At 38.1% G+C, this 15,694-nt stretch overlaps 1 protein-coding gene across 3 annotated transcripts in view; it reads right to left on the minus strand.

The window, feature by feature from the left end:
- Positions 1-92: 92 nt before the first annotated feature.
- Positions 93-15,694, minus strand: part of tmprss3a (transmembrane serine protease 3a) — a 28,932-nt gene continuing 13,330 nt past the window's right edge. For 2 of the 3 annotated variants that reach the window (XM_058787348.1, XM_058787349.1), the window contains 10 exons: positions 14,356-14,466; positions 14,140-14,263; positions 11,967-12,095; positions 4,169-4,215; positions 2,878-3,043; positions 2,630-2,799; positions 2,333-2,428; positions 1,056-1,198; positions 695-847; positions 93-346 (listed from right to left, as the gene is read on the minus strand). In XM_058787348.1, the coding sequence (XP_058643331.1) occupies positions 287-346; positions 695-847; positions 1,056-1,198; positions 2,333-2,428; positions 2,630-2,799; positions 2,878-3,043; positions 4,169-4,215; positions 11,967-12,095; positions 14,140-14,263; positions 14,356-14,466 (1,199 nt within the window). In that variant the 3' untranslated portion in view covers positions 93-286. Of the gene's footprint in view, positions 347-694; positions 848-1,055; positions 1,199-2,332; positions 2,429-2,567; positions 2,800-2,877; positions 3,044-4,168; positions 4,216-11,966; positions 12,096-14,139; positions 14,264-14,355; positions 14,467-15,694 lie in introns of those variants that run through there. The other variant, XR_009272833.1, reaches the window with a different exon arrangement.

Raw genomic sequence — 15,694 nt, forward strand, 5'->3', positions numbered from 1 at the left:
ATATTTATTGCATATTAGACAAGCACATTGTCACTTGCGTGTCTCTGGAAATATTTCTGTATTTAATCATTCATGACACATCCTAGGAGTGTTTGGCAGGTGTTTCTTAAAACAATCGCAAGTACTGTATAAGACTACTTGCACCAAATAAAACTTTTTCAGATTTGAGTGTATGTAATATAATGATTTCTTATGCTGTGCCTCTATATGACATACAGTGACAGGTGCAGGTTTTTTTGTGGAGTCTCTGCCTGGATTCAGTTTCCTGATGTTGCGTTTCCCATAATTAAACTGTATGTCTCAAATAATTAGAGCTGGTAGCAGAGGGATGCAGTATTTCTTCTCTCTGTATGAAAAGAGGCAAAGAAAATTATAGTTTTATTGTATTATTCTTTTCGAACCACAAGAGGGCACTGAATCATTAGCGTAACTCCTGATGTCATGTGACAAGATGACCTTTCTCAACCCTTTCTCAACAAAAATAGCTTTTCCCAAGTGCTTTGGATCTGGTATTTTCTCGTTTGTTTTATTTTAGTTTTAAGGAATGAATCACAATATTGCAAACTTTTAATTTGAAGCACAAAAAATGTGAAATTCATTAAAAGGAGACAGCCTCACTATATAGCTATGTTTTGACAAACTACATAACTTCCTGGTCTCACAAGTTCACAGACAGACATGATCATATGCTGACCTCCATCTGCAGATGTATCCAGGTGAGGGACTGTGTGATGCGCGTGTAAACCCCAGGTTTGTTCTTTTCTGCACAGCCTTGCCCCCAACTCGTGGCTCCCACCAGTTTCCAGGTGAAGGAATCCTCACAAGACAATGGACCACCACTGTCACCCTGTTACCAACATAGACAAAAAGGTTTTTTTTTCTTTCTTTCTTTAAACTGTAGTGTTTCATGTTGACTTGCACAGTAATATTCCAAAGTTAATCAGTATTTGGTTATTATAGACTTATAGAATATATAAAGTAAGTGTAATTTGATGTGCACGAAAATGTTAGTATCAGTATAAAATGAAGTACAAATCTATGGTGAGATGATATACCTGGCAGGAGTCTGTTCCACCCTCCAGGTATCCTGCGCAGATCATGCCTGGTGATATATAACCTTGGTAAACCTCTGGCTGACTGCAGGCTTTTGTGGAGATCAGTGGGACTCTTGCTGAATGCAGCGAAACACTCCCTCCACCTAATAGAACACAATGGGACATTTGATCTCCTTGTGGGTCATTTTACAAACTCAGTAGAATCAGTGTGTTGTTCATTTTTTTCTGTGGCTAGCACAGCATATTTCAGTCTTAAGTAGCAGCGGCACAAGAAGTACAATAAAGTCTTTCATCAGTGAACTGTAGTTTTATTGTTTTGCACCAAACAGAATTGCAGTCTGTTCATCTGAATGGCTTGACTGAGCAAAACATAATCACACTGGTTAGTTTTGGTCTGGACTTCCTGTTTGCATTGCAATGCAATGTTTTCTTTGAGGCCTACGTTTTTGCTACACATGACCAAAGTCTCAAAAATGAGTTAGGGGTTTGACGGAGTATTTCTGTGCCAAAGACACTTCTTCAGGTTTCGAATAAAGGTGTGTTCAAACCATATCGTAATTACCCTGATTACAAGATACCAACTTGTAAAAAGCATTCACATCCTTGTTCAGCTTCCCAAAGAACCCAGCATTAAGGGAATTATGTCAATATCACATCTTGCAGGTAATTGCTACGCAAAAGCTTTTGCATACTCGTGATGCTTTAGCTCCGCCCACAGCACGCCTCCAGGAGCTTCACTGTTTTCAGAGAGAAGCGTAACGCTGTATCTGTCTTTTATAAATTTGATAAAACTAAAGACTCTTCGGCGATATGAAGGATGCAATACTACTCTATAGGTACTCAAAATGAGATTATCATGAGATTAATGAGGTTAACATGAGATTAGTCTCGCGTAGCCAGACCTTCAGACTGACGGCTGAAGGTCTGGAATCCATGGCAGCTTTCATTGGCAAAGGCCCGCCCATGAGGCTGATTGACTGACATGTCAAACAACCAGTCACAGTTCTTTTCGTTCAGCGTCACGTTTCGGGGCATGGAAATGTTGCCACAATAACAGACCGGTGTGTAAAACTCTTGGATGTATTTTAAAGATTCTATGAGTTATTTCCTTACACACAGTCGCAGAAAATATGTGCTAGTTGGCCATTGGCTGTAGTCTTTGGTGTGTTCAAGCACAACTTTTTGGCCCAAACACAAGCAAACATAGTTGGCTTTTGTTGCCACTAGTTCTTCGATGTCTGTTTGGTGTGTAATGGTCTTTAAATCCCCAGACTCACCTCCATCATCTGTAGCGCCCCATCCTGAGATCCAGCACATTTTACCATCCTCAAACTTCTCCCCAAAGTTCGGCAGACAAATAGGCTCCACAAAACCTGAAAAATTGGTGATATGCCATTTGTCACGATGAATGCAAAACAAGGGCATGGAGGATGTAAGTTATTAAGATAAGACTAAAAGTTTATTTTCATAGTAACTGCCAATCATTACACTAGCTTGTGAGATAAACGTCACCCGATGTGGTTCTCCAGAAGAACCACTTTCCATTTTAAAAGAACCCCTTTTGCAAAAGGTACCATTGAAGCTGAGGGGCTGCACCAGTTTCATCAGAGCTATATCATGGTCCAAGCCCTTGGGTCTGTAGCGACTGTGATAAATGATCTTCTCCACAGCGAGAGACTGGACTGCATTAACTGGCTGATCAATCAAACCCACATAGACGTTCCACAGCACAGGGTATGCAAACCTGCATGGAAAGCAGCAGACTATGATCATTTCCATGTGGCTACCTGAATATAGTTTCATGAGGACATTTTAAACTCACCCGTATACACAGTGTGCAGCAGTCAGTATCCAGCGAGATGATATAATGGAGCCTCCACACAGGTGCTCGTTCTGAAAGTGCAGGCTCACCTGCCAGGGGAACTGACCCTCAACCGACAGGTTACCGCCTACTATACGAGCATTGAACTTAGGTCTGGAACCACAAGCTATGCAGAAATAGATCAAATGTTTGCTTATTAATTACTGATTACTAATACTGATTTTTTTTTCACATTTGCAATTTATAGTTTAGAAAGTGGTTATCTTTTAAAATGAATAAAGTTCTGAAACACTTAAAGGTATGGAAGCTTATTTCCACCACAAAAAAATAAAAATAAAATTTTTCACACAATTCTGACTTTTTTTTTCTTGCTATTCAGTCATGATTTCTCACAATTTCGAGTACTGAATAAAAACTCATAATTGCGAGATATAAACCTAGATATCAACTCGCAATTGCAAATTTATAACTCACAATAGCAAGATATAAACTCAGTTTTGAAAAGTCTGAACTGTGAGATATAAACTTTTGCAAGCAATTACAAGGAAGAAAGTCGTTATTATAGTTTTAACTCTACAATGACCCCTATTGGCCTGGATGTATGAGGTTTTTTAATTAACAGTTGCCGCTTCATATCAAAGCTCTGTTTATCTTTTATTTTGTTCTCTGGATATTCTAAATATATATATATATTTTGGTATTTTTTAAGTCTAGAGGGGTGAATCGCACACAGGCTGAGGCATGTGAATGAAACTAGTAAATATTATTTTTAACGTTATTATAATAAGTCGACACACCTGGTAATGTGACATAAACATGGTGGCGCCAACATGAGGGTGACCTGCTTTTTCTAGAAGACTGAAAAAGTCTGGAGTCTTTATGTCATGTAGTTAACCTCATTTTAATGATATTAATTACTCAAATGTCCTGTTCATTAGGTGTAAAATAATTTAAATTATCAAAGAAAAAATACCTTTAATATTAAAAAAAAAAAAAAAAAAAAAACATCCATTAAGCTTTATAATGTTAAATGTATGAAACATTAGGATTGTGAACAATCTTGAATATTGATATTGAATATTTATCTCAGAGCGGGAATGAAGAACGTAAACTATGTAATTGAGGAATGTATCAAGGCAGATTTTTAGATGCATCACATTGACCAACTAAAAGCTGTTTGTTTTGAAAATGACTTTTGTGTGAGCTGTGCTTCATGTGTCGCTATGACAGTTTTGCAGAAATTTTGTTAAAGTAACTGCACCTGTAAATGATAACATTTGATATTACTTACCTATGCACCTAAGTGTTGTTATCATCCCCAGATTGCACTGGGTTTTACTGGGGAAAGAGAAGTCAACAAAATGATATAGATGGTTAAGAAATGGCATGCCATAATGGGCTTAATTAATCTAAAACCACTTCTGTTTTGGGAAAAAAGAAGATAGAAGGCCTATTTTTTGGAAACATGAGGAATAGGTATCATATGACTAAGACGACCTCCTTTTGTGTTCCATGGAAGAAAGAAAATCAAGAGTTTGTATTATTGGAGGTGAGAAAATGATGACAGAAATGGAACAGTTTATGCATGCTGAGTAAATCTACAAAATATTAATTATATATATTTTTTTAAGATTTTGTGGGATCATACTAATCTCCTGTGCTTGTCAGAAATGAAAAGCATAGCAGCTGTGAAAGCATTTCATTCAAAGAGCGTGAAAGGGGGCACCAAGCACTTGAATCTGTTATTGATCAAAATATTGGGACTTTAGAGTCCCAATAAAATCAAAATATTGGGACTTTAGAGTTGTCCAAATGAAGTCCTAAGCAAGGCATATTACTAATCAAGTTTTCTAATTAAGTTTTGATATATTTACGGTAGGAAATTTACTAAATATCTTCACGGAACATATTTTGTAAATTTCTTACCGTAAATATATCAAAACTTAATTTTTGATTAATAATATGCATTGCGAAGAACTTCATTTGGACAACTTTAAAGGTGATTTTCTCAATATTTAGATTTTTTTGCACCCTCAGATTCCAGATTTTCAAATAGTTGTATCTCGGTCAAATATTGTCCGATCCTAATAAACCATACATCAATGGAAAGCTTTCAGATGATGTATAAATGTCAATTTCGAAAAATTGACACTTAAGACTGGTTTTGTGGTCCAGAGTCACATTTATTCTATTTTGATCGCTTCTGTAGACAGCAGGCTATAAACTTTTATTCCAGTACTTCTGTGATTATTTGAATGTCTGTAACACAAAAATAACGATACAAAAGACTTTGTAAAGATGTTTCATATACGTAAACTGCTCTCTCTGGATTAGCGGCAGCGTGAACGCAGATTTGAACGTTACATTGTGTAATTAGGGCTTTAATAGACAATCCTGTCATTTATTAACAAGTTTGCATGGGTGGTTGAATCTGTTAGCTAACTGGCTATTTATTTACTATCCAACCGTATACGATGGTAAAGATATGACGCGACAATATATGGTTTATCTGTGTTCTTTAAGCCATTTCTGATATTTTCATAATAATAAAGTATATTTATAATCCAATGCTAATCGACATAGCCTTTATTATGTATAGAATATATTATCTGCCTGGTTCTGTGACAAAAACCGCACATCAGCTCACAAAATGAAGTCATTTCAAACACTCGGCTGATGTAGAATCATGTTATTAAATGTCCTCTTTTGTTGGACAACGCTTGTCTTTTAAGTTGTTTGGGGCGTGCCGCCTGTTGCTTTTTAACTGCACGTTAGTTACATTGCTGGCAGAGACTGAGCAGCTTTTACTACTGTATACATTTAATTAAAACAATCTAACTGCCTAATATTTTGAGCGCAAATTGTAATAAACATACATTAATCTTCAGCATGATGGGGGCTACAAAATTAATGCAGACGGGCCGCATCCTGCCACCTGTTGAGTACCCCTGCTCTACATGGTCAGCCTACTTCATGTGATTGATGCTGCGCTTATGCTACCAACACTCGCCTCACATGACTGGCTGCATTATGTGACTGCAGCATATACATTATTGTGCGCTATAAACGTTGGGCGCTTCATGCTACCAAGCAGTGATTTGCATGACTAATTACTATGTTCTTTTCAGCTCTGCTGTTGCATTAAGCTGAAAATTTTGCATGAATGTGGGCAACCTATAAGTGTGTTTTGCCTCTCTGTCAGCTGTTCCGCTGCTTGTTGCGGTTCGGACTGATTTGGACTGTTCTCCGTGACTTAGCTTTCCGAAATCGAGAGGATAGCCCTAAGGCCATTGGTGCAAGGTCTATGTTGACATCCAAGCTCCCAGTTCTGTGGCTGGTGCTGGCTTGCCTGATTTTAGTAATCTACTTCCTGTTTCAGAGTTTTTCCCCGCAACTCAGGAGTCTCGGGGCCTCATGAGGTACGATCAGTCAGTCGTATGGTTACACCATCCAGCTTCTACGGTGACTACCCGTTTTGGAACTAATGCTGTGAATTCTAGTGTGACTGGTTTGCATTTGATTGGATTTGCGTGACCTAAATCTTGTGCTTGGAGTAAGCAATTTCAAGATGCTGACACAGAAGTTCATCCTGTCTCTATCTGAACAGGGGATTTGTTCGTGACCATCAATCTAAGGTTGCGTACTCTGCATCCAGATCATCAAGAGACACAGGAAGCTCCTCAGGCTTGCTTTTTTAATAAAGCTTGCTAATACTGTATCCTTCCATTTGAACTGCCTCCTTGAATGCGAGGTGAATGGACACGTCTCTGGCCCCATTGTCGCTCCAGGGTGTCCGAGTGTTGAGTTACCTAAATGATTGGCTGATATTAGCTGAATCACATAAACCGTTTGGAGATGCTGGCAGCACTCAAATGGTTCTTACCCCAATTGAGGGGTTGTCACATTTTGGTCAGGACGGACAACATGGCTGTGGTCTCATTTCTAAATCATCAGGGAGGATTACGCTCTCGCCCCCTGCGCAGGTTGGCAAGACGTGTTCTTCTTTGGGCGCAGACCAAGTTCCTGTCGGTCAGAGCAGTCCATGTCCCAAGTCACCTGAACTCAGGAGCAGACTTACTCTTAAGACAGAGTTTGGAGGCCGGAGAACGGAGATTGCACCCCCAGGTGGTGAGTCTCATATGGCAGAGCATGACTACGCATTGCCCGTTCTGGTCTTCCCTGTCTCCTCCGTCGTCTCTGGGTGTTGACGCTATGGCCCACGAATGGCCCAGGACCAGTCTTTATCCTCAGAAATGTTCTTGGAATTGGTCAGTCTGTTAGACAGCCTTTCTTGAGAGGTTCCCCTCAGACACGACCTACTGACTCAGGCTCGGAGTATGATTTGGCATCCCCGTCCGGATTTATTGGAGATTAAGGGTGTGGCTCCTGAGCAGATTGCGTTAATGTTTTCTGGTCTCTCGGCTGAGATTACCAACACTATTCTTAATTCTAGGGCTCCCTCCATGAAACGCTTGTATGCTCTTAAGTGGACGCTTTTTGCGTCCTAATGTAGGCAACGCAATCTGGACCCAGTCCATTGCCCTGTAGGCTCGGTAATGGAGTTTCTTCAAAGTCATTTTTCTAAGGGGGTGGCCCTGCCACTCTTAAGGTTTAAGTGGCAGCCATATCTGCTGAGCACGTACCCATGGGAGGTGTTTCCGTTGGACGTCACCCTCTAGTTTCCCATTTCATGCAGGGGTCGAGATGGCTTAGGCCCATTACCGCGGGAAGTAGGGGTGCTGCAGCACCCCCTGGCGTGTAGCCCAAGAAAAATTGAGGGTGCTGGGGGTGCGGTGTTAAAAATAAATAAATGAAAATTTTGTAACAAAAAATAAATAAAACTAATTTTGTTAATTTGTATATTCATTAAAATTAATAGAAAAAAAGAAGCCTAAGCCTACAATGACAATAAGCAACAGTAAAACACGAATTAACTTGAATCAAACTGATTGTGAAAGTCGTTTGTTGCCATGACTTTTTGATCATATTATTACCTGTCTGTGCCGTACCCAAATCAAGAATTAACGACAATTTCTACAGCCATTGCAAAGAGACAGCAGAGAAAGATCAAGAGCATCTATTTACCTCAGCAGAAATCTTGCATTCTCATATCTGCAGCGCTTATTTTGATCTTTAACGTTAGATCTTCCCTATTCTTGGAACAAAATTATTGCTTAAGGTTGATTCAGTATTACTCTTAATGAAAAAATAAATAAATCAATAAATCCCACACACAACATCAGCAATAGGCTACTACAAAGTAGCTTATATTAAACATAAAACTTTAATTAACAGAATGAATAAAGACATATCCATGTTGTAACAAATAAATAAAAGGCTTTTGGATTTTCCAATTCAAACGAATGCTTAGTTTGGCTCATTATTATTATTATTATTATTATTAATAATAATAATAATAATAATAAAGGGTATACAACAAAACAGTACAATGACAAATTCACTTAAACTTTGAACTTTTATTAACAATATGAATATGAAGGGAAATCTGTTTTACCCGTATTGTACACAAATAAATAAACGGTCTTTGGATTTCCCCTTTCTTTAAAACGATCGTTTGTCGTTTATTTTTAGCCTTAATTAAAACACATCAGCCATAAAATAATATAATGGCAAATTTGCATAGGCCTATATTAAACATCTAACTTTTATTAACAAAATGAATAAGGCGGATATAGCCTTTGTAACCCAAATAAATAAGGTGTTTTCCCTCTTTTAGAACAAATGCTTAGTTTGTGGTTCATTGTCATATTTATTTATTTATTTTTAATGAAAACACAGCAACAATAAAGATGTCGCTTATATTAAACGAAGAAATGAAACTTTTATTGACAAAAGTTGCGCTTTTGGATCATAGTGTCTCGCATCACTCTCGTCACGTGACGGTTTTATTTCACAGCACCCCCTGCTCAAAATACATTTCCGCAGCTATGCTTAGGCCTGTCCGCCCGGCATGGATTCCTTCTTGGGACTTATCTGTCATTTTGTAAGGCCTGACAGGCCATCCATTTGAGCCATTGGAGTCTGTGTCAGAGAAACTTTTGACCCTTAAGACAGTTCTTTTGGTGGCCCTATCCTCTCTTAAGAGAGTTGGGGATCTGCAGGCTCTTTCTATCAGCCCTTCTCGAATGGACTTTGCCCCAGGGCTGATTAAAGTCTTACTGCGACCTAGGCCTGAGTACGTTTCTAACGTTTCTCAACTTCTGAGTCTCTGCCTGGTGAGGGCGTTGTAGATCTATGTCGACCGCACAGCCCAGTGGCTTGGATCTGAACAGTTGTTTGTATGTTTTGGTGGTAAGAACAAAGGGTCTGCTGTCACCAAACAGAGAATGTCACCTTGGATAGTGGAGGCTGTCTTTGTGGCCTATGAGGCATGTGGCTTGACTTCGCCTCTAGGGGTGTGTGCTCATTCTACGAGAGTGAATGGTTACTTCTTAGGCTTTCTTTAAGGGGTCTTTAATGGAAGATGTCTGTGCTCCCTATGAAAGGGAACATCTCGGTTACATATGTAACCTTGGTTCTCTGTATAGGGAACGAGATGCTGCGATGCTGGCCATTCCCATACTTTTGATAGCGCTTCCTTTGTCATGTGGAAATCTGATGAAATAGCGTGTAGCATGCTGATATTAGCGTACGTGACATATGCACAGAGCAGTGCTAAGCGCTATTGGCCAATGAATTGGTGTGATGGTAAGGGCTTCAGACATTCGTCACACTGGAGGTGTTTCCTATAGCGATGATGCCATCGCAGCATCTTGTTCCCTATTCAGGGAACCAAGGTTACATAAATAACAGAGACGTTTTTCTACCGTGTCTTCTGTTTGCTTCTGTTGTATCTTTTGGAAACTTGAATAAATCAATTTGGAAACAGGAAGATATATGTAGATGCTGTGATGTTGTTACAAATGTGAAGGACATTTGTTAAGGTCATAATGTTCAGCAATGTTCATTTAGCAATAACTGGTTATAGCTGTTAGACCTCATTCACTTTAAGGGGTGGGGGAGATGGCCAGCGCGGGGGTAGGGCAGGCTAAAAAGAGAGTTCAGAGATAGTTAGGAGAGCAGAGAGCAGTGTTATCTTTTTTTGTGTGTTTCCAGTTGTGTGTGGGTTACAGCCACTGATCTATATATGACAGTGGGTACAGCAAAAATAGTAACCTCCTTCAGTTCTAGCTTTAATAAAGTTACAGAGCGACTGAGAACGTCTGGTTCATCAGTAGCGAAACGCTACAAGCAGATATCACATCAGGTTCACGTTGGTCGTGTAAACTCTATGCATTGATCAACAGAAAGCTGCTTTGTTTGAATGTGACGTATGTTTGAGCTGTGCTTTATACTTCACTACACTATCCACCTTATTTATGCTGTTTGGTTGGTACTTATTATTATATTATTATAATTTATTAGTATAATCTTAAACACTGATTTGTAGCACAGATTACCATTTAGTGCACTTGGTTATTGTACTAGTATTTGTACAATTGTACTATTGTATTTACCCAAAGCGGCTAATGAATAAAGCTTACTTCTGCATTGAAAGGTGTATTGACAATGGACAATAGACTATGGCTGCATTCCATAATCGCATACTTCCCTATTATATAGTATCATAGGTAAAAAACAGTATCTGACAAAAGAAGTATGTCCAAATTTACAGTAGTCATAAAACAATAAGCAAAAAGTACCCGAATGACCTACTACTTCATGATTCTGAAATGTGCATGTAATGGACATTTTACTATCCCATAAGGCCACTGCAGAAGATTGGCAGTGACTGTGAGGCAACGCAACTGATGCTGGTAGGTCACATGACAGTGACTACGTTTACATGGACAACAGTAATCTAATTATTTATCTTATTTTGAATAAGACAATATTATGATGGTGTTCACATGAGTTGCTTTTAGAATAATCCTTTCATGTTCCCGTTTACATGTTATAGTAGATTGATTAATGGCACATGTCATTATGTCAACATGCAATGCCATCCGACGTCCCCTCCAGAATTTCACATATAAAAATATAGTTTGTCTTCGTAATGATGCCATATACAGTTTTGGGTGTTTTATTTTTAATTTTATGAAAGCTTCAAGTGCAGTTAATTATTTGTACGTGCATACAGACGACGGCGGTGTTGAAGCTCTTTTATTTGCCGTCAAACGGTTGACCACTGCCGTATGTGTATCCTGTCGCAAAATGCGGCGAAAAGTCCTACACAACGGTAATAGTTTGATTAAGGTGTGTATATGTCTGTACTGCACTTCAATAATGCGACTAAAATAGGAATAATCCACGTCTTAATTCAATTTGTGTTTACTTCGATTATGACTTTAGCCGGATTAAGGTAATCAAAAATCTCTGTTTACATGGTAGATTCTTAATCAGAGTATTGTCTTAATCGTATTAAAATCGGAGTATTGATGTCCATGTAAATGTAGTCACTGACTGGCAAATGTAGTACATCCAGATTACATTCATACAGGGGTGCCCAACCCTGTTCCTGGAGATCTACCTTCCTGCAGAGTTCAGTTCCAACCCTGATCAAACACACCTGTCTGTAATTATCAAGTGCTCCTTCAGATCCTAATTAGTTGGTTCAGTCCTGTTTGATCAGGGTTGGAGCTGAACTCTGCAGGAAGGTAGATCTCCAAAAACAGGGTTGGGTACCCCTGCTATAGAACATACACTTTCTGCCCTCCTTAAGTAATTACTTATTCAGAAAATAGCCTACCTACTCAAATGCAGCCTATGTGACCGCACTTTAAGTCAAGAGTGTTCACTCCTGTTCCTGGAGATCTACATTAGTGCTTATTACATTATGATCATTATGATCATTACATTAGTGCTGAATTCAGCTCCAACCCTGATCAAACACACCTGAAGCAGCAATTAGGAACATCCAGCAACAAGTGGACAAGCAGTTTGAAGGAGGGTTGGAATTGAACTTTGATCTTTGTTGCTTGAAAGTGATCTGTACATGAACAAATGCTAAACTATTTACAAAGTTCTGGACAATGTTTAGAATACTGCTGCCTTGCAAACACTGTAATTATGAAGAGGGGGTGTTATACCTGAAACTGGTCATGTTGTGTATCTTGATGGCCTGCTGGACATTTGTGTTGTTCATACATATTGACACCAGGTTACTTTGGAAGTCCTGCTCAATAGAGGACAGAGGAAGAGCTTTCGACTCCACATATCTAACGGAGAGAAGAAGAAAAGTATTAAAACCTGATGGCGTTATGGTATCAGCAGTAGCATATTGGTAGTGTGCAGTGTAGCCAGTGGTGTAATGTAACGAAGTAATAATACAGTTTTTATATTTCAGCCAACTTTCACTTTTACTCCACTACATTTCCTAATTAAAATGTATACTTTTACTCTGATACAATTCCCTAACGCATATTCGTTACTTACTACAAAATAAAGTCAGAAGAACACAAATTGCACACAAGAAGGTTTGACGAATCAGTGGTCTGGCACTTGCAAGTTAGACTCCTAAAATCACTTTTGCTTATGTGCAAACAAGTGCTCACACAACCGCGCATGATTTCAGTCTCATGAAGTCGAGTCTGGGGTCTGCGATATACAGTATATCATATGTGATAATATGGAAAGTGTTGTTGTGCGATCTGGTATTTCCGAAGTATATCACCAAATCACACACAGAGAGTGCACGCATGTCATTTAGTCTATTAAAACAAAATTCAAGGCATTCAAATTGTAGACGGCAAAAATGCTTCTGTATGCTTTTTATATTTATATAATTTAATATAGTTAACTTAATTTATATCACACAAAGAGTGCCGTTTTTCCAGTAGCCCCTCACTGCAGAACAAAGATCCAGGGGGCGGGGTTGGATCCACATCTAGGGGGTGGAGATTGGTAGGTTTAGGGGTGGAGATGGGTGAGTTTAGGGATCAGGGGGTGGAGACGGGTAGGTTTAGGTAAATGTAAGGTGGGAGGAGTTTGATCTAGATCCAACCACACCCCCTGGATCTTGTGTTCTGCAGTGAGGACCGTCTCCGTTTTTCCCCTAGATATCAGAATGACAACAAATGTAATAATCATTTTATACAAGTTTAATAAAGTTAGCATTAAATGACTTACATTTTAGACAACTCAATTTTGCCAAAAAAAAAAGTTCCAAACAAAGATCACAGCACTGTTTTGCATCTCTGAGCAATGGACGGTGTTTACTTATTGAATGAATCAGCCGTTTGAATTAATTTTATGTTAAAAACAAAACATTAGGCCTATTTATGCATCTGTAACTGCAGGTTAAATGTATTCATATCCCCTCTGAGCTACACCGAACTGTGTAAATACATCTAAATATCACTTCAAATGCAGATTCTTATTCTTACCCAAAGATACAAAATGGAAGAAAGAGTTAAAACTAAACACAATCTTGCTACTCAGTATGAACATTTATATATATATATATATATATATATATATATATGCTCCTTTTCCATTTTGCCTTTACTTGTGCTTTTACTTTCAATACTTAAGTACGTTTAATATTTAAAAAAAAATACTTTTCATACTTAAGTACAATAAATATCACACACTTTAAGACTTTTACTCAAGTAATATTCTAAATGGTGACTCCAACTTCTACCAAAGTCATTTTCTGGTAAGATATCTGTACTTTTTACTTAATAAATCACTGAGTGTAGCATCAAATATCAATGTATCCCAATCCTTTTATCAGATGTCTATGTCATTTTTAGAAAGTTTTCAATGGATAAACTTCACAAAATCTCAGCCAAAAGCTTAAAATGTTTGTAGTTTGACTGGTCTATGTTGAGTCTGGTGCTAAAAGCTAGAAAGAGCTACAGTCAGAATTGGTTATTACAGATTTCTATAGGTGGTGCTGTCCATGAAAGTGCAATACCTAACAAGTCAGCACAAGCTTTTTGTCATGATTTATCTACAAAATTCCTAGTCTTGAGTCCACACCTAAAGATTTGGTTACGATTGTGCTGTTTTCACATGTCGGGTATGTTATTCCATCATATAAAGAGAGGTGTTGGCTCCTGGTGGACCACCGTCCTCCCCCGACACACCTTCCTGGAAGTTTCTAGTAAGCCTAAAGCCCTTGATTAGTTGTTTCAGCTGTGTTTAATAGGGGTTGGGGAGCTAAACTCTGCATCCTTCCAGGAGTGGGATCGGACAAATATGTAGAGGAAGGGTGTGTAAAGGAGGGGGTTTCAGTCAAGACCTGATGGCATTCAGTACCTCAGATAGCCAAGCTGTTTGCAAGCAGAGAGAGAAAGCTCAGAGTCCCAGTTCTCAGCGCAAACAGTCCTCCAGACGCCTTCAATGAGCACCTGAAGTACAGAGCTCTTCCCACTCAGACGCACTGCACAGGCAGATAGACACTTGACATATGAACAGCAACATTCAACAACAGCACAGAACGTTAAAGCTAATGTTAAGTGTTCTGGTGCTCACCACAGCTGAGCTCATCTTCTCCGTGTTCACAATCAAAGTGCCCATCACACTGTGCAGACATGCTAACACACCCAGAGGCACATCGAAACTTCCCTGTACAGCTTAATCCAACTAAAGTGGAAATATGAGAATTAAATAATTATGTGGGATTAGTGGTAATTTATTTCATTACATGCATTTATCTTTAATTGAAACATGACAGCGACACAATACACTGTGAGTAAATCCTTCCATTCATTGTTTCATTGCTTAGTGACTCATGAATTCATTGACTACTTTCAATGAAAGTAAAACATCACCACTTTAAGACTATACAGTAAGATGATACCATAATGCAAGGCTGTGGCCTGTACTGGATTGTGCAACCTGAGTTGGAGACATCTTATGAAGGTTTGTAGATCCTGGGTTGTGCAATCTAATCCAGTCTAATCTGTTAATTATTCAATGCAGTTGTGTAGGTTCATCTTTGCTAAGGGTGTGTTCTACGTTGTATAAAGTTTTCCATTGTCATACTTAAGTAAAAGTAAATATAGCCTACCTTAATCTACACTGACTTTAAAGCAGCTCATTAGAAAAATACTTATCTGATAACTGAATAACTGGTATTAAATTGTATAACAAAAATAATGGCATAGATGAGTGTTGGGTTGCTGGAGTCTGTGTTAGGAAGAATATGTAAGAGTTAAAGGCATATTTTACACACAAAAAAGTTAAAATTATCATCATTTACTGATCCTCATATTGTTACAAATATGTATGAAATTCTTCTTCTGCAGATCATAGGCTAAATTAAACTTTTGGGTGATCAGTGTTTATTTCTAAGTGTACTTTTGTTCATTGTTAGATCATGTTTGTTTTTAATGATGATACATTGCTTTATTTTAATCTAAAATTATTAATTTTTAATATTCAAAAATTAATTTACCAAATGAATTATTTAATATCTGACAATGATGCTCAATGTGTTCATGACCATATTAAAGTCAGTGTAAAGGAATTTCAGATAACTAAACACATTAAAAGTGTTAGAAATATATTGCTAAAAACATGTTACCAAGACTGTGAACTATGTAGCAATGAATTTTGGAGTTAGACCTTTAAAGGTGCAGTGTGTAATATTTAGGAGGATCTATTGACAGAAATGCAGTATAATATACACAACTATGTTTTCAGAGGTGCATAAAGACCTTAAATAATAACCGTTATGTTTTTATTACCTTAGAATGAGCAATGGACCCTTTTCACAAGACTATGATGATGCATTTCAATGGTTAACAGCATCGTAAATGCAATTTTTTTTTATATTTCGATTTTTTTTTTAAATGCATGTACATTTATA

This window comes from Onychostoma macrolepis, chromosome 09, assembly GCF_012432095.1.
Source record: "Onychostoma macrolepis isolate SWU-2019 chromosome 09, ASM1243209v1, whole genome shotgun sequence".
In the NCBI taxonomy this organism is placed as follows: Eukaryota; Metazoa; Chordata; class Actinopteri; order Cypriniformes; family Cyprinidae; genus Onychostoma; species Onychostoma macrolepis.